Source organism: Erinaceus europaeus, chromosome 7 (genome assembly GCF_950295315.1).
Source record: "Erinaceus europaeus chromosome 7, mEriEur2.1, whole genome shotgun sequence".
In the NCBI taxonomy this organism is placed as follows: domain Eukaryota; kingdom Metazoa; phylum Chordata; class Mammalia; order Eulipotyphla; family Erinaceidae; genus Erinaceus; species Erinaceus europaeus.
The window spans coordinates 1645519-1668502 of record NC_080168.1 but is presented as its reverse complement, the minus strand read 5'-3'; the positions used below and the strand labels follow the sequence as shown (position 1 = coordinate 1668502).

The 22984-nt window shown below is 56.9% G+C and overlaps 2 protein-coding genes across 3 annotated transcripts in view; both read left to right on the top strand.

The window, feature by feature from the left end:
• Positions 1–17297, top strand: part of LOC132539237 (basic proline-rich protein-like) — an 18689-nt gene extending 1392 nt beyond the window's left edge. Inside the window, exons 3-4 of the mRNA XM_060193388.1 lie at positions 14791–14850; positions 16813–17297. Of these exons, the coding sequence (XP_060049371.1) occupies positions 14791–14850; positions 16813–17297 (545 nt within the window). The remainder of the gene's footprint in view (positions 1–14790; positions 14851–16812) is intronic.
• Positions 17031–22984, top strand: STK25 (serine/threonine kinase 25). Of its 2 annotated transcripts, none has more exons than XM_060193619.1 (12): positions 17031–17172; positions 17391–17475; positions 18487–18717; positions 18850–18906; positions 19902–20010; positions 20815–20972; positions 21047–21232; positions 21328–21473; positions 21843–21954; positions 22112–22183; positions 22423–22559; positions 22685–22984. In XM_060193619.1, exons 2-12 carry the CDS (start codon positions 17446–17448, stop codon positions 22722–22724), a joined length of 1278 nt encoding a protein of 425 aa, XP_060049602.1. In that variant the 5' UTR covers positions 17031–17172; positions 17391–17445; the 3' UTR covers positions 22725–22984. The 2 variants fall into 2 exon arrangements, with proteins under 2 accessions (XP_060049602.1, XP_060049601.1); XM_060193618.1 differs by having other exon boundaries at positions 17097–17231.

Sequence of the window (22984 nt, the reverse complement as noted above, 5' to 3'; positions counted from 1 at the left end):
TGGGATTCATTTGCAGAAGCATTATGCGGTCTCCCCTGACCCTTATTTCTGCGTTTTTATTAGTGATTTAGTATTGATTTACAAAAATATGAGATAATAAGGCTATAATTCCGCACTGTTCCCACCACCAGAGTTCTCTGTCCCCACTCCCGTCACTGGAAACTGCAGTGGTTCTTCCAAGGTCACAGATATGGGCTATTATTTCTATAACTATCTAGATTTATATATATTTCCCTCCCCCTTTCTTCTTCCCTATGGCTTTGCCTTCTCTTCCTTTTTTTTTTTTTAGCTTTTTAAAAATATTTATTTTCCCTTTTGTTGCCCTTGTTGTTTTTATTGTTGCTGTGGTTATTGATGTCATCGTTGTTGTTGGATAGGACAGAGAGAAATGGAGAACAGAGGGGAAGACAGAGAGGGGGAGAGAAAGACAGACACCTGCAGACCTGCTTCACCGCCTGTGAAGCGACTCCCCTGCAGGTGGGGAGCCGGGGGCTCGAACCGGGTTCCTTATACTGGTCCTTGTGCTTTGCACCACCTGCGCTTAACCCGTTGCACTACCTCCCGACTCCTGTGATTTTTACTTTTTTTTTTAATATCTTTATTGGGGAATTCATATTTTACATTCAACAGTAAATACAATAGTTTGTACATGCATAGCATTCCCCAGTTTCCCATTTAACTATACAACCCCCACTATGTCCTCTGTCATCCTTCATGGGCCTGTATTCTCCCCACTCACCCACCCACCCCAGAGTCTTTTACTTTGGTGTGATACGCCATTTCATGTTCTACGTGTGTTTTCTTTTCTGCTCTTGTTTTTCAACTTCTGCCTGAGAGTGAGATCATCCCATATTCATCCTTCTGTTTCTGACTGATTTCACTCAACATGATTTTTTCAAGGTCCATCCGTGATTTTCACTTTTAATTTTCATTTAAAAACTGTGGGCAAGTAGGCCGTGTGTGTGTGTCAGTCCCAGCATAAAAGAAAGAAATAAAAATAAAAAGAGGAGCAGTGCTCTGATCGCTCACACACAGACTTGAGATCTTTGTTGATAGTTTATGAGTGAGAGACCAGAGACTTCTCTGTCATATGCCATGCCCAGAATGATCCAAGGGCAACTGAGTCACCTCCTGCCCCGTCCGGCTCAGTGTCCTTAAGAATGCTTCAGGGGCTCGGGGCGGGGAGGTAGCACAGCGGGTTAAGCGCACATAGTACAATGTGGATTCATAGTGTAGGCATGGAGCCCCACTTATAATAACCCTGCAGGCAAGAAAGAAAGAATGAAAGGAAAGGAGGAAGGAAGGAAGGAAGGAAGAAAGAAAGAAAGAGAGGAAGGAAGGAAGGAAGGAAGGTGCTTAAGTAGGGAAACTGGGGGATGCCTGAAGTTCCAGAATCTCAGGTTCAATCCCCCACACCACCATAAGCCAGTACTCTGGTACTCTGGTAAATAAATAAATAAAAGTAAATAATCAAATACTTTTTAGAATGCTTTGGTATTGACATTTAGATCTGTGATGAGTTACGGAACAATGCTTTTATTTCGTTAGTGATTTAACAGTGATTTACAAGAGTCAGAGTAATCCTTTTATTATGTATGTATCTATTTGTTTTGGATAGAGACAGAAATTGAGAGGGAAGGGAGAGAGAGGTGGAGAGAAAGAAACACCTGCAGTGATATGCAAACACTAAGTTAGAAGAAATTGAAATCCAGAAATCAGTTCCTTTTTCTATAGCAACAAAAACAATAAAATATCTAGGAGTAAACCTAACCAAAGAAGTGAAAGACTTGTATACTGAAAATTATGAGTCACTACTCAAAGAAATTGAAAAAGACACAAAGAAGTGGAAAGATATTCCATGTTCATGGGTTGGAAGAATTAACATCATCAAAATGAATATATTACCCAGAGCCATCTACAAATTTAATGCTATCCCCATCAAGATCCCAAGCACATTTTTTAGGAGAATAGAAAAAATGCTACAAATGTTTATCTGGAACCAGAAAAGACCTAGAATTGCCAAAACAATCTTGAGAAAAAAGAACAGAACAGGAGGCATTACACTGCCAGATCTCAAACTGTATTATAGGGCCATTGTCATCAAAACTGCTTGGTACTGGAACATGAATAGACACACTGACCAGTGGAATAGAATTGAGAGCCCAGAAATGAGGCCCCACACCTATGGACATCTAATCTTTACAAAGGGGCCCAGACTATTACATGGAGAAAGCAGAGTCTCTTCAACAAATGGTGTTGGAAACAATGGGTTGAAACATGCAGAAGAATGAAACTGAATCACTGTATTTCACCAAATACAAAAGTAAATTCCAAGTGGATCAAGGACTTGGATGTTAGACCAGAAACTATCAGATACTTAGAGGAAAATATTGGCAGAACTTTTTTCCGCATAAATTTTAAAGACATTTTCAATGAAACGAATCCAATTACAAGGAAGACTAAGGCAAGTATAAACCTATGGGACTACATCAAATTAAAAAGCTTCTTCACAGCAAAAGAAACCACTACCCAAACCAAGAGACCCCTCACAGAATGGGAGAAGATCTTTACATGCCATACATCAGATAAGAGTTTAATAACCAACATATATAAAGAGCTTGCCAGACTCAACAACAAGACAACAAATAACCCCATCCAAAAATGGGGGGAGGACTTGAACAGAATAGTCACCACAGAAGAGATCCAAAAGGCTGAGAAACACATGAAAAAATGCTCCAAGTCTCTGATTGTCAGAGAAATGCAAATCAAGACAACAATGAGATATCACTTCACTCCTGTGAGAATGTCATACATCAGAAAAGGTAACAGCAGCAAATGCTGGAGAGGGTGTGGGGTCCAAGGAACCCTCCTACACTACTGGTGGGAATGTCAATTGGTCCAACCTCTGTGGAGAACAGTCTGGAGAACTCTCAGAAGGCTAGAAATGGACCTACCCTATGACCCTGCAATTCCTCTCCTGGGGATAGATCCTAAGGAACCCAACACATCCATCCAAAAAGATCTGTGTACACATATGTTCTTGGCGGCACAATTTGTAATAGCCAAAACCCGGAAGCAGCCCAGGTGTCCAACAACAGATGAGTGGCTGAGCAAGTTGTGGTCTATATACACAATGGAATATGACTCAGCTGTAAAAAATGGTGACTTCACCGTTTTCAGCCGATCTTGGATGGACCTTGAAAAAATCATGTTGAGTGAAATAAGTCAGAAACAGGAGGATGAATATGGGATGATCTCACTCTCAGGCCGAAGTTGAAAAACAAGATCAGAAAAGAAAACACAAGTCGAACCTGAAATGGAATTGGCGTATCACACCAAAGTAAAAGACTCTGGGGTGGGTGGGTGGGTGGGGAGAATATAGGTCCATGAAAGATGATGAAGGACATAGTGGGGGTTGTATTGTTACATGGGAATCTGGGGAATGTTATGCATGTACAAACTGTTGTATTTACTGTTGAATGTAAAACATTAATTCCCCAATAAAGAAATAAATTATTAAAAAGAAAAAGAAAAACACCTGCAGTGAATCACTGCAGGTAGGGACCAGGGGTTTGAACCTCAGTCCTTCAGCACTGCAGTGTGGGCACTATCAGGTGCACCCCTGACCCCCGCAGGGTACTCTGTTTAAAAGGATTTATTGTGCAAGGACCGGCATAAGGGTCCGGGTTCAAGGCCCCAACTCCCAACCTGCAAGGGGGTTGCTTCACAGGCGGTGAAGCAGGTCTGCATGTGTCTACCTTTCTCTTCCCCTCCTCTCTCCATTTCTCTCTGTCCTATCCAACAACAATATCAATAAAAAGACAATAATAACTACAACAAAAATAATAAAAAAGGCAACAAGCAGGTCTGCAGGTGTCTGTCTTTCTCTCCCCCTCTCTGTCTTCTCCTCCTCTCTCCATTTCTCTCTGTGCTATCTAACAACGACAACATCAATAACAACAACAACAATAACTACAACAATAAAAATAAGGGCAACAAAAGGGAATAAATAAATATAAAAAATAAAATATATTGCACCAAAGTAAAAGACTCTGGGGTGGGTGGGTAGAGAGAATACAGATCCAAGAAGAAGGACAGAGGAGCTGGTGGGGGTTGTATTGTTATATGGGAAACTGGGGAATGTTATGCATGTACAAACTATTGCATTTACTGTTAAATGTAAAACATTAATTCCCCAATAAAGAAATTTTTAAAAAATAAAATAAAAAAGGCAACAAAAGGGAATAAATACATATTTTTTTATTTATAAAAAGGAAACATTAGGGCGGAGGGTAGATAGCATAATGGTTCTGCAAACAGACACTCATGCCTGAGGCTCCGAAGTCCCAGGTTCAATCCCCCATACCACCATAAGCCAGATCTGAACAGTGCTCTGGTGCTTCTCTCTGTGTGTCTCTCTCTCAAAAATAAAATAAATAAAAATATATATATTTTAAATAGAATTCAAAAAATCTGGGAAATGTTGGAGAAGAAAAAGTGCACAGATTCAAATTCCAGGAATGGAAGAGGGGACAGGGACACCGCTGCCAAGGCTGCAGAGGGCGGCAGGGAAACAAGCGGGTGGTCTTGCTGACAGGGCACTTGAAACCAACTGAAGTGCGATCACCAGAGCGGACAGTGGACGAGCCAAACACCTGGCACTCACCCCAGCAGTGCACACCCTGGAGTCAGGGCTGCCGAGGAGCCAGGCACGGCGCTCCCCTCTCTCCAGAATAGAGAGTGGAGACAGGCAGCTGTGAGAGGCCACTCAGCCAGCCCGGCACGGCACTAAATAGACTTGCCTGTCCTGTGTCCATGTGTCCACGTGGGAGAGTGGGGGGAGGACCATGGACTCTAGCATTTCCTCTCTCTCTCTCTCCCTCTCCCTCTCCCCTCCCTCCCCCCTCCCTTTCCCTCTCCCTCTCTCTCTCTCCCTCTCTCTCCCCTCCCTCCCGCCTCCTCTCCCTTTCCCTCTCCCTCTCTCTCTCCCTCTCTCTCTCTCTCTCTCCCTCTCTCCCTCTCTCTCTCTCCCCCCCCTCTCTCTCTCTCTCTCTCTCTCTCTCTCCCTCTCTCTCAGCATGGCACAAAGTAAGGAACTGAGCCTCAGGCATAAGTGATATTACTCTCAGGCCCAAGATTTTTTTTCCCTCTTTCTTCCTTTCTATTGTATATTCATTTGTTTATTTTGGATAGAGACAGTGAGGAACTGAGAGACTGGGAGGAGGAGAGCCAAAGACCCCCGCAGCCTTGTTTCTCCACTCTTGAAGCTTCGCCCCTGCAGATGGGGACTTGGGGGCTTGAACCCTCAGCCCTACACACCTGCGTGCACTCAGCTGAGTGTGCCACTGCCCAGCCCCTCAGGCCCAACTTTTGTTTTTCTGTTTTTCTTCCATGTTTTCTTTGTGGTTATTAGTGGGTTCCAAAGCTGTAAGATGACAGTGTGTAATTCCATACCACACTCATGAAGTTCTCAGCTGTACATCCTCACACCGGTCCTTGTGCTTTGCGCCACGTGGGCTTAACCCGCTGAGCAACCGCCCGACTCCCTTCAACTGTACATCCTTAGAGAGAGAGAAAGAGAGCAGAGACACGCTGCAGAGCTGCCCTGGTTGGAACCACTGCTGCTCCCATGTAATACTGGGGCTTGAACCCAGAGCCTCCTTCAGAGATGTGCTTTACCCTCTGAGCTGACTCCTGGACCAAAGTTCCAAGATTTCTGCAGGGCCCAGGTGTGGAATCTCCTGCATATATATATAAAAATTTATTTATATTTATTTCTCCCTTTTTGTTGCCCTTGTTGTTTTCTATTGTTGTCGTAGTTATTATTGTTGTTGATGTCGTTGTTGTTGGATAGGACAGACAGAAATGGAGAGAGGAGGGGAAGACAGAGAGGGGGAGAGAAAGACAGACACCTGCAGACCTGCTTTACCGCCTGTGAAGCGACTCCCCTGCAGGTGGGGAGCCGGGGATCCTTTTGCTGGTCCTTGCACTTTGCGCCACGTGCACTTAACCTGCTGTGCTACTGCCGACTCCCCCCTGCATTTATATTGATAAATGGAAATCCAGATGCTGGAAGCGGGGAAGACGCTCACCCAGAGCCACTCAAGACAGAAATTAGGAGGTGAGTTAGACTTCCACCCTGGGCCCTAGAGTGTGCCCTGGTAGGGGGCCCCAGCCCACAGGCGGATACCACCTCGGATGCCCGCCTTGATACCACCCCACCAAGGCCACCTTCCAGCATGCTTCCCATCTCCAGGTGCAGCACATGGCCGACTGTGCAGGACTTCGGAGCCCTGCCATGGGCTGAAGCTCAGTGGGCAGCACTGACAGCTGCGCCTGGAGCCAGCCTCACCTGAAATCCCTCCCTGCACCAGGGTCAGCTCCCAAGCCCTGCAGGAAAGCTGAGAGCACTGAGGTAGGAAGTGATCCATGTTTAGGGAGGGGCATTTAAGGCAGCCTGACGCCCCCGGCCCACAAACCCTCATGGAGACCTTAACGGGCAACTTCCTGTCCCCAGAGGTCCAGCCCCAATTCCTCAGCAGTGCTGGACATTCCTCCCCTCACCCTTGGCCCTGATTTTCTGCCTGTGGAATTCCTGCTCCTCTCTCATCCTGCATCCCAGCCGCTGGCTGACCCGGAGCTGACCTGAGTGGACACCAGCCCCCAGCCACGATCTGCTTCCTGGCAGGGCCATGGGGGCTGGGGCTGTATGTAGGGCTGACCGTCCAGGGTGGGGGCCTCCAGGAGGAGGAAGGCTGGAAAACGTCCACTCCATGACTCAACCCCACCCCCACGAGCCGGGATACCCCATCCAGAGCTCTGCCAGGGCTCCGTGCCAGCAGGGCAGGGTTCAAGTGGGTGAGGCTGGGAGAAGGTTCTTGGATGTCCACGAAGCCTGCTCAGGGCCGCCGTGCAGGGCACACACTTGGGGAAGGGCTGGCCATGCTGGTGAGGGTGTGGGGGGCCATACTAGGGCCCCCCTAGCCAGGGCCACATCCTCTCCCCTAGGACACAGCCTGCCCCCTGGAGTGCCCTGGACACGGTGCCAGCAACCTCTGAGCCAGTCTGGGGTGTTGGCAGGTGTGGCCGGGCAGGGCCGGGCAGGGCCGGGCAGGGCTGGGTAGGGCTGGTAGGGCTCAGGGTGCAGGGTTCCAGCTGGGAGGAATGGAGTGCCAGGCGGCTGCCCGGGCAAAGCTCAGCGGGAGTCTGCCCCCACACCCTGCCCAGCCTGAGCCCTGAAGGAGCTGGCTTAGCCAGGGCTGCCACATGGGGCATTGTGGGTTGCCAGGGGCCTCCTGGAGACAGGGGGCCAGCATGCCAGTCGCTGTCAAGGCTCCATGCCACATCATCCCAAACACTGCCTGGGGCCAGCAGGGCTCAGCACAGAGCCCACCTGCATGTGAGGCCCTGGGGAGACACGGAGAGTCGGCAGCGGGGTGGGGGGGGGTTCTGCAGAAACCTGGGGAGCACTCAGGAACCTTGGGGAGTCCTGGGGAGCACTGAGGAGCACTAAAGAGTCCTGGGGAGTCCCAGGGGGACCTGGGGAGCACTGAGGGAGTCCCGGGGAGCACTAGGGAGCACTAAGGGCCCTGGAGAATCCTGGGGATCACTGGGGGAGCACTGGGGAGTCCTTAGCGGTCCTGGAAAACCTTGGGGAGCACCGAGGTAGCCCGGGGAGCACTAGGGAGTCCTGGGGAGCCCTTAGCGGTCCTGGAAAACCCTGGGGAGCACTGCGGAATCCCTGGGAGCACTGGGGGAGTCCTGGGGAGCCTTTAGGGGTCCTGGAAAACCCTGGGGAGCACTGAGGAAGCCCGGGGAGCACTGGGGAGCCCTTAGCGGTTCTGGAAAACCCTGGGGAGCACTGAGGAAGCCCTGGAGAGCACTAGGGAGCACTGGGGGAGTCCTGGGGAGCTGTGGAGATCCCTGGAGAGTCCTGAGGAGCATTGGGGGAACCTTGGGGGAGCCCCAGGGAGCCCTGAGGAATGCTGGGAGCTATGGAGAGTCCTGCAGAGTTCTGGGGAGCCCTGAGGAGCTGTGTGGACGTGGAGCCCTTCTGGCATGTCTCCCCTTCTCTTTCTGTCTCCCACTGTTTCTCTCCCTAAAATAAACACATAAAAAGCAGGCTATGGGGTGCTGTTCAGCGTTTAGTACATCTGCGTGGGCACCTGGGTCACAGCCCCCAGAACCCTGGGGGAAGCACCTACCTAGCACTGGGGGAGCCCCCAAACAGAGGCACAGTGCTGTGGTGTCTCTCCTATCCCCATCTCTCTCTCTCTCTCTCTCTCTCCATCTCTTCTGAAATTGAAGGGAAAGACGTCTGCTAGGAGTGAAATGGTGCTGGCACAAGGCCCACCAGTGAAAAGGAAGAAGGAGGAGCTGGAGGAGGAGAAGGAGGAGAAGAAGAATGAGAAGGGAAAAGAAAAAGAAGGGCTAGGTAGAAAGCACAACAGTTCTGCAAAACAATCTCCTGGCGGAGGCTCTGAAGTCCCAAGTTCAGTCCCGGACACCACCATCAGTCAGAGCTAAGCAGGGCTCTGGTGTCTGTCTTTCTCTCTCTGTATCTGTATTTCTAAGACTAAAATAAATAAATCAATAAAGTAAAAATCAATCTTAAGGAAAAAGAAAAACGGAAGGCCATTCAGCAGTTCACACAGACACATTCTGGGCTCATTCCCAGAGCTACGTTAAAAAAAAAAAAATCAAAATAAATGCAACAGTGAAGAAGAGCTCCCAGCTCCAAGCCAGCAGCCCCATCCCCGGGAGCTCCCCTGCTCACCCGCCAGGCCACCTTGTGCAGGGGACAGTGTCCCCCTGAGAGCCAGCACCTGGCTCCCCCCCCCCCCCCCGCAGGCCACACCACCACGGCCACACAACTGTGTCCAGGCCTGGCCGCTGCCTCCTGCAGCAACGATCCCTCCCTTTCAGTGGCCCCAGAGTGTCTGCTTTCAGGGGGACGGCTTGTGCTGAACCCCAAGTCCCTTCTTGCTCTCGGAAAAGGCATCACAGAGCTTGGCAGAAAAGCAGCCGCAGGGCTCGTGGGGGCAGAGTTATGAGCTCAGCCTCCTGGAACGGCTCCGAAACTTCCAGAAACGACGGGGAAGGAAGCCAGCCAGGCCAGGGCTCTCTGTGGAAGGCTCAGGCTCAGCTAAATCAGGGGACAGATCCTGACTGATGTTTATAGCACCCTCGAACCCAGGGGCATCTCAAGAGGCCGGGAGCAGAAGCCAGTAAAGTGTCAAGTGGCTGTGGCTCACCTCAGTGCCAGGCTAGCGAGGGGTCACCCTACCCTTCCCTGAGCTGCTGGGGGACTCTCCTGAGACCAAGGATTTGACCCCTAGCCGCCCACTTCCTGGCTGGGGGCCCATGTGCATGACAACCCAGGGTGCTGGGTACACCTGTGTGTGGTTGCTCTGGGTGCTGGATCCTCTGACTTCCATGACACCTTCAGAGAAGAGTAGGCAGCTTCTCCCAGGGTTACAGCTCCTTGTGTGTGGGAGGGAGGAGGAGGGACAAAGAGATAAAAAATGGAACTTGGGGAGTCGGGCGGTAGCGCAGCGGGTTAAGCGCAGGTGGTGCAAAGCGCAAGGAATAGCGTGAGGATCCCGGTTCGAGCCACCGGCTCCCCAACTGCAGGGAATCGCTTCCCAGGCGGTGAAGCAGGTCTGCAGGTGTCTGTCTTTCTCTCCCCCTCTCTGTCTTCCCCTCCTCTCTCCAGTTCTCTCTGTCCTATCCAACAATAACGGCATTAACAACAACAACAGCAAGAGCAACAAGGGCAACAAAAATGGGGGGGGGGAATAGCCTCCAGGAGCAGTGGAGTCGCAGTGCCAGCACTGAGTCCTAGCAATAACCCTGGAGGAAAAGAAAAGAAAGGATCTCGCAGAGGGGACCAGTGGGTCCTGAGCTCCACCCGGCATCACCTGTGCCCAGCTGGTACTCTGGTTCTCATCGGCCTCTCATGGATAAACAAACCAATCAATCAATCTCTTAGAGTAAACCTGACTCAGGTGGTGCCCCTCTGCCCAGGGCTGAACAGGTGCAAGGGTGAACCAGGTCCGGGCAGAGCTGGAGAGGGGCGGTGCAGAGGGAGGGGCGGTGTCTATGCTCCCAGGCAGAACTAAGCTTGTGTTTCCAGGTGTGTGTGGGGGGATGGAAAGAAGGAGTAGGGGGGAAGAGGAGGAGGGGGAGAAAAAGGGAGAGGGGAAGGAGATGGGGAGGGGTGAGGGAGGGGGACCACACAGCTGCAGGACTGGGGTGGACTTTGCCGCAGCCCTGCTGTAAAGCAGAGGAGGGGCTGGGAGCTGGCTCACCCCAGGAGCCCACACTTTGCCAGGCCTGGGCACAGCAGTGTCGTCTCTGTCTCTTCATCTGCATGAGTTCCGAGACAATGGGTCAGGCAGCCTGAAGCCTCAGGAAGCTTGGCAGGGTGGGGGGTGTGGGGGGGTGGCTGGAGGCACCTGGCTGGCCTGGGCAGGGTTGGAGAGGGGACTCAGCCACCACCGAGCCGTCCCTGTGCCTCTGCCGACTGCTCTCTCGGCTCCCTCCCTGAGAGGGTAGTCGGGCATGTGGGGCTCAGGCCTCTTTGCAAACGGCTCTGATTCTACTTTGGGTCCCAGAGCTGAGTTCAAAGTCCTCCCTTCCTCCCTTCCTTTCCCCCCAGATGTTATTATTGTTACTGTTGCTACTGTTGTTATTGGATAGGACAGAGAGAAATGGAGAGAGGAGGGGAAGACAGAGAGGGGGAGAGAAAGACAGACACCTGCAGACCTGCTTCACCGCCTGTGAAGCGACTCCCCTGCAGGTGGGGAGCCGGGGGCTCGAACCGGGATCCTTACCCTGGCCCTGTGCATTGTGCCACGTGCGCTTAACTCACTATGCTACCACCTGGCCCCCCGAAAAAAAATTTTTTTTAAAGAATTTATTCATTCATGGGAAAGATAGGAGGAGAGAAATAACTAGATATCACTCTGGTACATGTGCTGCCGGGAATTGAACTTGGGACCTTATGGTTGAGAATCCAATGCTTTATCCACTGCGCCACCTCTCGGACCACGAAAAAAAATTTTTTTAAAAATTTTTTTTGTATTTATTTATTTATTCCCTTTTGTTGTCCTTGTTGTTTTATTGTTATAGTTATTATTGATGCTGTCGTTGTTGGATAGGACAGAGAGAAATGGAGAGAGGAGGGGAAGACAGAGAAGGGGAGAGAAAGACAGACACCTGCAGACCTGCTTCACCGCCTGTGAAGCGACTCCCCTGCAGGTGGGGAGCCGGGGGGCTCAAACCAGGATCCTTACGCTGGTCCTTGTGCTTTGTGCCACGTGCACTTAACTTGCTGTGCTACCACCTGACTCCCTAAAAATATTTTTTTAAGATATGAAATAAACAGAGAGAAGAGATCACCACCATGGAGCACTCCCGGCGGCTGTAGGGTGTTCCCATGTGCTGCCTTCTGGCCCCAAACCCTCTCCCTCCTCTGCTCCTGAACGTGATGGGGCTCCCAGGATGACACACAGGACACAGAAATGGAACCTACAGACACTCCGACGGGGATCCTTACGCCGGTCCTTGGGTCCTTGCGTTTCACACCCCCCTCCCAGTTATTTAGAAAGTTTACTTTTATAAAAGTTAGCATAGCTACTTAGCTTCACAGACATCGGGACATTATCTGTGATCCTTTCCTCTGACCCCCAGGTGTGTTGCAGACTGTCCATCTTAATAGTGACGCGACATTTTATTTTCTGCTTTTCCTAGGTGGCTTGGTATGGGAGAAATTTGCTATCTCTAAATTGTTAAAACACGGCTGCCAGCTATCTTTTCTAATAGGGGACAAAAGTAAACAAAATCTCTGAATCTTATAAAATACCCCTTTTCTAGTCTCCAAGTTCAATGCCAGTTAGGCTGGGTATAGGGTTTTAGGCCTAAAGCTTTTTTCCTGCCGAACTTTCATGATTACCAGACCTTCTGCTTCTGCTTCATGGACACCTGAGCATCCACTCAGGCCTGCTGTGAATTTTTTTTTAATTTTTATTTTATTTATTTATTCCCTTTTGTTGCCTTTTGTTGTTTTATTGTTGTAGTTATTATTGTTGTTGTTGTCGTTGTTGGATAGGACAGAGAGAAATGGAGAGAGGAGGGGAAGACAGAGAGGGGGAGAGAAAGACAGACACCTGCAGACCTGCTTCACCACCTGTGAAGCGACTCCTCTGCAGGTGGGGAGCCGGGGGCTCGAACCGGGATCCTTATGCCGGTCCTTGCGCTTTGCGCCACCTGCGCTTAGCCCGCTGCGCTACAGCCCAACTGCCGCCTGCTGTGAATTTAAGTCTTATTCCTCTGTAAGTTATCCCTTCTCTTTCCCTGGAGACCTTTAATATTTTCTCTTTATCTTTAGAATTCCAAAAATTTTAATAAAAGTTATTATTAATTTATTTATTTTTGCCTCCAGGGTTATTGCTGGGGCTCGGTGCCTGCACCATGAATCCACTGCTCCTGGAGGCCATTTTTTCCCTTTTGTTACCCTGGTTGTTTTACCATTGTTGTGGTTATTATTATCATTGTTACTGATGTTGTTGTTGTTGGATAGGACAGAGAGAAATGGAGAGAGGAGGGGAAGACAGAGAAGGGAAGAGAAAGACAGACACCTGCAGACCTGCTTCACCGCCTGTGAAGCGACTCCCCTGCAGGTGGGGAGCCGGGGTTCGAACCGGGATCCTTCCGCAGATCCTTGCGCTTTGCGTCACGTGCTATTACCCACTGCGCTACCGCCCGACCCCCAAGTTATTAGTTATCTATTACTTATTGCGTAGAGAGAGAAATCGAGAGGGAATGGGGGAAGAGAGAGGGGTAGAGAGAGACCTGTAGCCTTACTTCATGGCTCTTGGGGCTCCCCCTGAAGGTGGGGAGCAGGAGCTTGGACCTAGGCCCTCGCACATGGAGACGAGTGCTCCACAAGGTGCACCAGGGTCTGGCCCTTCCCATCTCTCTCTCTCTCTCTCTCTCTCTTTTAACCAAAGCACTTATCAGCCCTGAGTTATGGTGGTGCAGGGGATTGAACCTAGGACTTCAGAGGCTCAGGCATGAGAGTCTCTTTGCATAACCATTATGCTCTCTACCCCACCCTCCTCTCTCTCTTTTGCTTCCCGGGTTACCACTGGGGCTCAGTGTTTACTAATCTACTACTCCTGGCTCCCACCTCCCTTTTATTATTATTTATTTATTTATTTATTTATTTATTGGGGAATTAATGTTTTACATTCAACAGTAAATACAATAGTTTGTACATGCATAACATTCCCCAGTTTCCCATTTAACAATACAACCCCCACTATGTCATTCATCATCCTTCATGGACCTGTAGATCAGAAAAGAAAACACAAGTCGAACCTGAAATGGAATTGGCGTATTGCACCAAAGTAAAAGACTCTGGGGTGGGTGGGTGGGGAGAATACAGGTCCACCTCCCTTTATTTTTCCCCTTCTACTTTATCAGATAGGACAGAGAGAAGGGGTAGATAGCAGAGGGGTGGGGGTAGATAGCACAATGGTTATGCAAAGAGACTCTCTTGCCTGAGGCTCCGAAGTCTCAGGTTCAATCCCCTGCACCACCATAAACCAGAGCTGAGCAGTGCTCTGGTGTTTCTGTTTCTCTCTACATCTCACTCAAAAATAAAATAAATGGGAGTCCGGCAGTAGCGCAGCGGGTTAAGTGCATGGGGCACAAAGCGCAGGGACCGGCGTAAGGATCCCGGTTCAAGCCCCCGGCTCCCCACCTGCAGGGGGGTCACCTCACAAGTGGTGAAGCAGGTCTGCAGGTGTCTGTCTTTCTCTCCTCTCTCCATTTCTCTCTGTCCTATCCAACAATGACGACATCAATAACAATAGTAACTACAACAACGAAACAAGGGCAACAAAAGGGAATAAATACATATTTTAAAATAAATAAAATACTAGAGAGAGAGGAGAGAGGCCGGGTGGTAGCACACCTGGTTAAGTGCACACAGCGGGAAATGTTAAGCATGTGAAACGCAGGGACCGGCATAAGGATCCGGGTTCGAGCCCCCGGCTCCCCACCTGCAGGGGAGTCGCTTCACAGGCGGTGAAGCAGGTCTGCAGGTGTCTGTCTTTCTCTCCCCCTCTGTCTTTCCCTCCTCTCTCCATTTCTCTCTGTCCTCTCTGACAACGACAACAGTAGTAATAACAACAAGAATGATAAAGAGCAAGGGCAACAAAAGGGGAAAAACAGCCTCCAGGAGCAGTGGATTTTTTTAGCCCCACCCTGAGGCAAAAGACAAATTAAATAAATTAAAAAAATATTTGGGGCAGGGGTAGATAGCATAATGGTTATGCAAATAGACAGTCATGCCTGAGGCTTCGAAGTCCCAGGTTCAGTCCCCTGCACCACCGTAAACCAGAGCTGATCAGTGCTCTGGTAAAAAATAATAATAAATAATAAAAAGAGAGAGAGAGAAAGAGACACCTGCGGGTCTGCTTCACCGCTCATGAAGTGTCTGTCCCTGGTGCAGGTGGGGAGCCAGGGACTCGAACCCGGGTCCTTGCGCAGGTCCTTTCGCTGCCGCCCAGCTGCGTCCCTCCCGTCTGCAGTCCGCAAGGCGCGGGTGCAGCCAGGGCCCTGGGTTCACAGCAAGGAGGCCGTGTGGCCCACTGCGCAGCTCCCCTCCTGGCTCTGAAGCCAGTTTGCTGCCGGGGGTCTGCATTGGGGGCTGGGCTCAGTGCTGTCAGCGTCACGGGGGTGACCCCCAGTGCCCCTGCTGTGTGGGGTGCCCCCTTCCAGGGGGCTGCCGGGAAATGGGGGGGCGAGCAGCAGCTGGGGCAGCCCGCCAGGACGCAGGAGGTGAGCGGCAGTGTCCTGAGCGGCCCCGCTCCGCCCCGCCCCTCCAGGCCCCGCCTCCTGGAGGCCCCGCCCCGCCCCTCCAGACCCCGCCCCGCCCCATCCAGGCCCCGCCTCCTGGAGGCCCCGCCTCCTGGAGGCCCCGCCTCCTGGAGGCCCCGCCTCCTGGAGGCCCCGCCTCCTGGAGGCCCCGCCTCCTGGAGGCCCCGCCTCCTGGAGGCCCCGCCTCCTGGAGGCCCCGCCTCCTGGAGGCCCCGCCTCCTGGAGGCCCCGCCTCCTGGAGGCCCCGCCTCCTGGAGGCCCCGCCTCCTGGAGGCCCCGCCTCCTGGAGGCCCCGCCTCCTGGAGGCCCCGCCTCCTGGAGGCCCCGCCTCCTGGAGGCCCCGCCTCCTGGAGGCCCCGCCTCCTGGAGGCCCCGCCTCCTGGAGGCCCCGCCTCCTGGAGGCCCCGCCTCCTGGAGGCCCCGCCTCCTGGAGGCCCCGCCTCCTGGAGGCCCCGCCTCCTGGAGGCCCCGCCTCCTGGAGGCCCCGCCTCCTGGAGGCCCCGCCTCCTGGAGGCCCCGCCTCCTGGAGGCCCCGCCTCCTGGAGGCCCCGCCTCCTGGAGGCCCCGCCTCCTGGAGGCCCCGCCTCCTGGAGGCCCCGCCTCCTGGAGGCCCCGCCTCCTGGAGGCCCCGCCTCCTGGAGGCCCCGCCTCCTGGAGGCCCCGCCTCCTGGAGGCCCCGCCTCCTGGAGGCCCCGCCTCCTGGAGGCCCCGCCTCCTGGAGGCCCCGCCTCCTGGAGGCCCCGCCTCCTGGAGGCCCCGCCTCCTGGAGGCCCCGCCTCCTGGAGGCCCCGCCTCCTGGAGGCCCCGCCTCCTGGAGGCCCCGCCTCCTGGAGGCCCCGCCTCCTGGAGGCCCCGCCTCCTGGAGGCCCCGCCTCCTGGAGGCCCCGCCTCCTGGAGGCCCCGCCTCCTGGAGGCCCCGCCTCCTGGAGGCCCCGCCTCCTGGAGGCCCCGCCTCCTGGAGGCCCCGCCTCCTGGAGGCCCCGCCTCCTGGAGGCCCCGCCTCCTGGAGGCCCCGCCTCCTGGAGGCCCCGCCTCCTGGAGGCCCCGCCTCCTGGAGGCCCCGCCTCCTGGAGGCCCCGCCTCCTGGAGGCCCCGCCTCCTGGAGGCCCCGCCTCCTGGAGGCCCCGCCTCCTGGAGGCCCCGCCTCCTGGAGGCCCCGCCTCCTGGAGGCCCCGCCTCCTGGAGGCCCCGCCTCCTGGAGGCCCCGCCTCCTGGAGGCCCCGCCTCCTGGAGGCCCCGCCTCCTGGAGGCCCCGCCTCCTGGAGGCCCCGCCTCCTGGAGGCCCCGCCTCCTGGAGGCCCCGCCTCCTGGAGGCCCCGCCTCCTGGAGGCCCCGCCTCCTGGAGGCCCCGCCTCCTGGAGGCCCCGCCTCCTGGAGGCCCCGCCTCCTGGAGGCCCCGCCTCCTGGAGGCCCCGCCTCCTGGAGGCCCCGCCTCCTGGAGGCCCCGCCTCCTGGAGGCCCCGCCTCCTGGAGGCCCCGCCTCCTGGAGGCCCCGCCTCCTGGAGGCCCCGCCTCCTGGAGGCCCCGCCTCCTGGAGGCCCCGCCTCCTGGAGGCCCCGCCTCCTGGAGGCCCCGCCTCCTGGAGGCCCCGCCTCCTGGAGGCCCCGCCTCCTGGAGGCCCCGCCTCCTGGAGGCCCCGCCTCCTGGAGGCCCCGCCTCCTGGAGGCCCCGCCTCCTGGAGGCCCCGCCTCCTGGAGGCCCCGCCTCCTGGAGGCCCCGCCTCCTGGAGGCCCCGCCTCCTGGAGGCCCCGCCTCCTGGAGGCCCCGCCTCCTGGAGGCCCCGCCTCCTGGAGGCCCCGCCTCCTGGAGGCCCCGCCTCCTGGAGGCCCCGCCCCCGCCAGGCCCGGCTCCCGCACTGCTCGCCGGGAGTTGTAGTCCTGAACCTCTGGGGACATGGACTCGGAATCCCGACGTGCCCCGCAGCACGCCTGGGCCCACGCCGCGCGTCCCGCGGCAGGTCTGCCGGAAATTGTAGTCCGGCGCGAGCGCTGCTCAGGCTCAGGAAGAAGCAACAGGACTCGGAGTCCCAGCGTGCTCCGGGGCGCGCCTGCGGGCCACCGCACACGCCCCGTGGCTTCCCGGGAATTGTAGTCCACTGCGGGCGGAGCTCTGTGGCGGGGACGGGCGGCGGGACTCCAATTCCCAGGCAGCCCCGCAGCCTCCCGCCGCCGCCGCCGCCGCCGCCGCCGCCGCCGCCTCCGCCGCCGCCCCGGGCGTTCTGGGCGCCGCCACTGCGCTGCTTCGCGGGCGGAGGCCCGGCGTCCCCGGCGGGCGAGGCTGCGGGTGGGCGCTGCGGGACCTGGAGCGGGGCGGCCGGGAGGCCGGGATGGAGCCCCCCGGAGGTGGGCGCGGCGGGCGGGGCCGGGCTCCCGGGGTGGGGGTCGGCGGCGGGGCCCCCGGTGGGGTGAGTCCCGGGCTCGGGTGGGTGGGGGGGGGAGGGCTTCTCCGCGCCCGCCGCGCCCCTGGCTCCGAGCCCCCCGCCTCCCGCCTCCCGCCCGCAGCGGACTGACGCCGGCTCCGGAGTCTGCAGGCCGGACCGCGGCCCAGGGCGCCGCCATGGCCCACCTGCGGGGCTTCGCCAGCCAGGTGAGCGCGGGAGCGGGTGTGCGCGCGGCCGGTGTGAGCGCGCCGTGTGCACGGACAGGTGTGGGGCCGACAGGTGTGGGCGGGGGCGCGTGCAGGCGCGGGGGCGTGTCCGGGTGAGGGAGCGCGCGCCCGTGTGCGTGCAGGTATGCGTGCAGGTGTGTGTGCATGTGTGTGTGCGCCCGTGTGCGTGCAGGTGTGCGTGCAGGTGTGCGTGCAGGTGTGTGTGCATGTGTGTGTGCATGTGTGCGCCCGTGTGCGTGCAGGTGTGCGTGCAGGTGTGCGCCCGTGTGCGTGCAGGTGTGCGCCTGTGTGCGTGCAGGTGTGTGCGCCTGTGTGCATGCAGGTGTGTGTGCATGTGTGCGCCCGTGTGTGTGCAGGTGTGTGTGCAGGTGTGCGCCTGTGTGCGTGCAGGTGTGCGTGCAGGTGTGCGCCTGTGTGCGTGCAGGTGTGTGTGCATGTGTGCGCCCGTGTGCGTGCAGGTGTGTGTGCATGTGTGCGCCCGTGTGCGTGCAGGTGTGTGTGCAGGTGTGCGCCTGTGTGCGTGCAGGTGTGTGTGCAGGTGTGCGCCTGTGTGCGTGCAGGTGTGTGTGCATGTGTGCGCCCGTGTGTGTGCAGGTGTGCGTGCAGGTGTGTGCCCGTGTGCGTGCAGGTGTGTGTGCAGGTGTGCGCCCGTGTGCGTGCAGGTGTGCGTGCAGGTGTGCGCCTGTGTGCGTGCAGGTGTGTGTGCGCCCGTGTGCGCCTGTGTGCGTGCAGGTGTGTGCCTGTGTGTGTGCAGGTGTGCGTGCAGGTGTGCGCGCCTGTGTGCGTGCAGGTGTGCGCCTGTGTGCGTGCAGGTGTGCGTGCAGGTGTGCGCGCCTGTGTGCGTGCAGGTGTGCGTGGATGTGTGCTGCGCGAGTGCTGGACCGTGCGGGGCTCCAGCCTGTGCTCGGGGGCATGGGCGGGGGCGGCGGGCACTGGCTGGAGCAGGCGGGTGGGGGCATGGGGTCTGGAGCCTGTTCGCTGCCCACACAGCACCCACGGGTGGACCCCGAAGAGCTCTTCACCAAGCTGGACCGCATCGGCAAGGGCTCTTTCGGGGAGGTGTACAAAGGCATCGACAACCGCAGCAAGGAGGTGGTGGCCATCAAGATCATCGACCTGGAGGAGGCGGAGGACGAGATCGAGGACATCCAGCAGGAGATCACCGTGCTCAGCCAGTGCGACAGCCCCTACATCACCCGCTACTTCGGCTCCTACCTGAAGGTGCCTGCCCCCCGCAAACAGCCCCGGTGCAGGGTTGGCGTGGGAGGGGGGAGTCCTGCCAGGCGGGGGGCTGGCTTGTCCCCCTCCCAGGAGGGGCGGCATGACTGTGCTGACTACCGTGGCTCCCGGCAGAGCACCAAGCTGTGGATCATCATGGAGTACCTGGGTGGCGGCTCGGCGCTGGACCTGGTGAGCGTGGTGGGGAGCCACCTTGGGAACTGGGGGGGGCGGTGATGGGCCCATCTTCCCCCTCCCCAGCCCCACTGCTGGCTGTTGGGGGTAAGGACCAGATCTCCCTCTATTTCTTTTTAATTTTTTAAAATATTTATCTTCCCTTTTGTTGCCCATGTTGTTTTACTGTTGTAGTTCTTGATGTCGTCATTGTTGGATAGGACAGAGAGAAATGGAGAGAGGAGGGGAAGACAGAGGGGGAGAGAAAGACAGACACCTGCAGACCTGCTTCACCGCCTGTGAAGCGACTCCCCTGCAGATGGGGAGCCGGGGGCTCAAACCGGGATCCTTATGCCGGTCCTTGAGCTTTGCGCCACATGCGTTTGACCTGCTGCGCTACCATCCTACTCCCATAATTCTTTTTTTTTTTTTTTTTTGCCTCCAGGGTTATCACTGGGGCTGGGTGTCTGCACTTTGAATCCACTGCTTCTGGAGGCCAAGTTTTCCATTTTGCTGCCCTTGTTGTTTATCGTTATTATTATTGTTGTCATTGCTGTTGTTATTGTTGGATAGGACAGAGAGACATGGAGAGAGGAGGGGAAGACAGAGAGGGGGAGAGAAAGACAGACACCTGCAGACCTGCTTCACCGCCTGTGAAGCGACTCCCCTGCAGGTGGGGAGCCGGGGGCTCGAACCGGGATCCTAGCCTCTGTTCTCGTGCTTTGTGCCACCTGCGCTTAACCCGCTGCGCTACCGCCCAACTTCCTATTTCTTTTTCTTTTTTGTGGCCACCAGGATCATCACTGGGGCTCAGTGTCTGCGGGATGCGTCCGCTACTCCTAGCAGCCTTTTATTCTTTTCTTGAATTGTGAGAGACAGAAGTAGGGCAGCCTCCCCGCCCAGCCACCAGGCCGCGACACTTTAAGCTGAAGGAAGGGTCAGGAGTCCCCTCGCTGGGCCTTGTTGACGGGAGCCTAAGGCCGTGTGTCTGTGTCCCTGTGTCTCTGCTGCAGCTGAAGCCAGGCCCGCTGGAGGAGACGTACATCGCCACCATCCTGCGAGAGATCCTCAAGGGTTTGGACTACCTGCACTCGGAGCGCAAGATCCACCGCGACATCAAGGGTGGGTCCAGCCCCCGCCCCCACCCCCGCCCTACCCTGCCTAGCCCTGCCGGGCCTGCTTCCACCCTGCCCGGCCCCACTCCCAGTTCCTTTTTTTTATTATTATTATTTTATATTTTTTTAATATTTATTTCCTTTTGTTGCCCTTGTTGTGGTTATTATTGTTGTTGTTATTGATGTCGTCGTTGTTGGATAGGACAGAGAGAAATGGAGAGAGGAAGGGAAGACAGAGAGGGGCAGAGAAAGACAGACACCTGCAGACCTGCTTCACCGCCTGTGAAGCGACTCCCCTGCAGGTGGGGAGCTGGGGGCTCGAACCGGGATCCTTACGCCGGTCCTTGCGTTTGCGTCACGTGCTCTTAACCCGCTGCACCACCGCCTGACTTCCTCCCAGTCCCTTTTAACCCTGCCTGGCCCCGCTCCTGTTCCCGTTTCTGTCTACACCCTCATTCCTACTCCCTCTCTGCTTCGTCCCCACTCCTGGCCTGGCCCGTCCTCCCTGCGTCCCCTCTCCCGCTCAGCCTTGCCCGAGCCCGCGCTCTAGACTAGCCAGGCCTGTTCCCATGAGGGTCACGTGACTGACTCAGGGTCTGGGACAAGGGGGCTGCTGGGAACCAAGTGTTTTTGCCTAGCTGGACCCCTGGCACTAACTGCCCCCCACCACCGGTTGAAGACACGCCTGGCCCGGTGGGGCCCCACTGATGGGGGCGAGTTTGTGGGGACAGCACCTGAGGTGTGGACAGTGGGCTCCCTGAAGCCGGATGGGGGGGGACACTGGGCGTGACACCGCCTCATGCACCCCCAGCGGCCAATGTCCTGCTGTCGGAGCAGGGTGACGTGAAGCTGGCGGATTTCGGAGTAGCGGGCCAGCTGACCGACACGCAGATCAAGCGGAACACGTTCGTGGGCACCCCCTTCTGGATGGCGCCCGAGGTCATCAAGCAGTCGGCTTACGACTTCAAGGTGTGTGGGGTGGCGGTGGGGGGGCTGTGGGGCACGCCGGCTGCCAGGCCCATGGCAACACCCCCTCCCCGCAGGCCGACATCTGGTCCCTGGGCATCACCGCCATCGAGCTGGCCAAGGGCGAGCCCCCCAACTCAGACCTACACCCCATGCGTGTGCTGTTCCTGATCCCCAAGAACAGCCCGCCCACGCTGGAGGGCCCCCACAGCAAGCCCTTCAAGGAGTTTGTGGAGGCCTGCCTCAACAAGGACCCCCGCTTCGTGAGCCTGGGGGCCGCTAGGGGGCCTCGGGGAAGGGGGTGGTCAGGAGTCTCGCTGGGGCCCCGCCCCTGGGCCTGACCTGCTTGTCTCCGCAGCGGCCCACAGCCAAGGAGCTTCTGAAGCACAAGTTCATCACACGCTACACCAAGAAGACGTCCTTCCTCACTGAGCTCATCGACCGCTACAAGCGCTGGAAGGCCGAGGGCCATGGCGAGGAGTCCAGCTCCGAGGACTCCGACATGTAGGCCGGTGGCTGCGGGTCCCTGCCCTGCAGCCAGGCAGCAGCCTCTGGCACCCCCCCATCGCCCAGCATCTGGGGTGCAGCCTCCCCGACACCCCTATAGCGTCCCCCCATCGCCCAGCATCTGGGGTGCAGCCCTCCCCGACACCCCTGTAATGTCCCCCCATCGCCCAGCCTCTGGGGTGCAGCCCTCCCCGACACCCCTGTAACATCCCCCCATCATCCTGTATTTGGAGTCCAGCCTCCCCGACACCCCTGTAACGTCCCCCCATCATCCTGTATTTGCAGTCCAGCCTCCCCTACACCCGTAATGTCCCCCCGCCCATGGTGCCACCTGCTCCCCCACATAATGTCACCTTTGCACCGCAGTGACGGGGACGCTGAGGACGGGGAGCAGGGCCCCATCTGGACCTTCCCTCCCACCATCCGGCCCAGCCCCCACAAGCTGCACAAAGGCTCAGCTTTGCACGGCCCCCAGAAGGTTCGGTGCTCCCCATGGCTGGTGCCTTTGCCATGCTGGGGTGGGGGTCCTACCGCAGGGTGGTGGTGGGCGCTGGCCTGGGGGGTCCTACCGCAGGGTGGTGGTGGGCGCTGTCCTGGGGATCCCCTGCTGAGCCCGTTTCTCCCCCCCCCCCCAGTCGACAGAGCCTGTCAAGCGGCAGCCTCGATCACAGTGCTTGTCCACACTGGTGCGGCCTGTCTTTGGAGAGGTGAGGCAGGGGGGCACATGGGCGGGGGGGCCCCAGGAGCCCCCCGTGTCCAGGGCTGAGTGACAGGTGGCGGGGCCCTGGGGGAGGGGACCGGCAGCCCCCTGGGCGTGACACTCAGCCAGACTTGAGCTGGGTCCATACAGAGTGGCCGAAGTCCCCCACGGGGCTGCTCTTGCCCTCCTGGTGGGGAGTGTGTAGGGCCTGTGATCAGCTGGGGGTCTGCCTACCTCCCCCCACAGCTCAAGGAGAAGCACCGGCAGAGTGGCGGGGGCGTGGGGGCTCTGGAGGAGCTGGAGAACGCCTTCAGCCTGGCCGAGGAGTCCTGTCCCGGCATCTCAGATAAGCTGATGGTGCACCTCGTTGAGCGTGTGCAGAGGTGAGGGCAGGGGCGAGGCTGGGGCATGGTGGGGAGAGGTGAGAGCAGGGGCAAGGCTGGGACAGGTGAGGAGAGGTTGTGTCCCTTCCTGGGGTTGGGGTGACCTCTCTGTCCACTTCCCCCAGGTTCTCCCACAACAGAAACCACCTGACGTCCACCCGCTGAGCCTCTGCCTGCACCCCTGTCCCCCCAAAGCCCTGCCAAGTCTCATGGCCGTCCAGCCCCATGTGTGTGTCCGTGTGTGTGTGTCTGTGTGTCTCTGTGTCCCTGCGCTCTCCGCCCTGCCCCTAGCCGTCCCCCTGGGCCCCTTGTCCACCATCATGTCTGCAAATTGTTTTTAAGCCCCTCCCCCACCCCCACAGCCCAGGATACAGCCTGTCAGAGAACTGGGGCTCGGCCCCACCCAATAAAGACCCGAGCGGCCA

What these genes read in the sequence shown, in the direction of transcription:
- STK25 (XM_060193619.1), top strand. Translation starts at nt 17,446, where the DNA reads ATGGCCCACCTGCGGGGCTTCGCCAGCCAG. An exon ending in TGCGGGGCTTCGCCAGCCAG is followed by an intron (nt 17,476 to 18,486) that starts GTGAGCGCGGGA and finishes CTGCCCACACAG; the next exon opens with CACCCACGGGTGGACCCCGA. An exon ending in AGCTCCGAGGACTCCGACAT is followed by an intron (nt 21,474 to 21,842) that starts GTAGGCCGGTGG and finishes TTTGCACCGCAG; the next exon opens with TGACGGGGACGCTGAGGACG.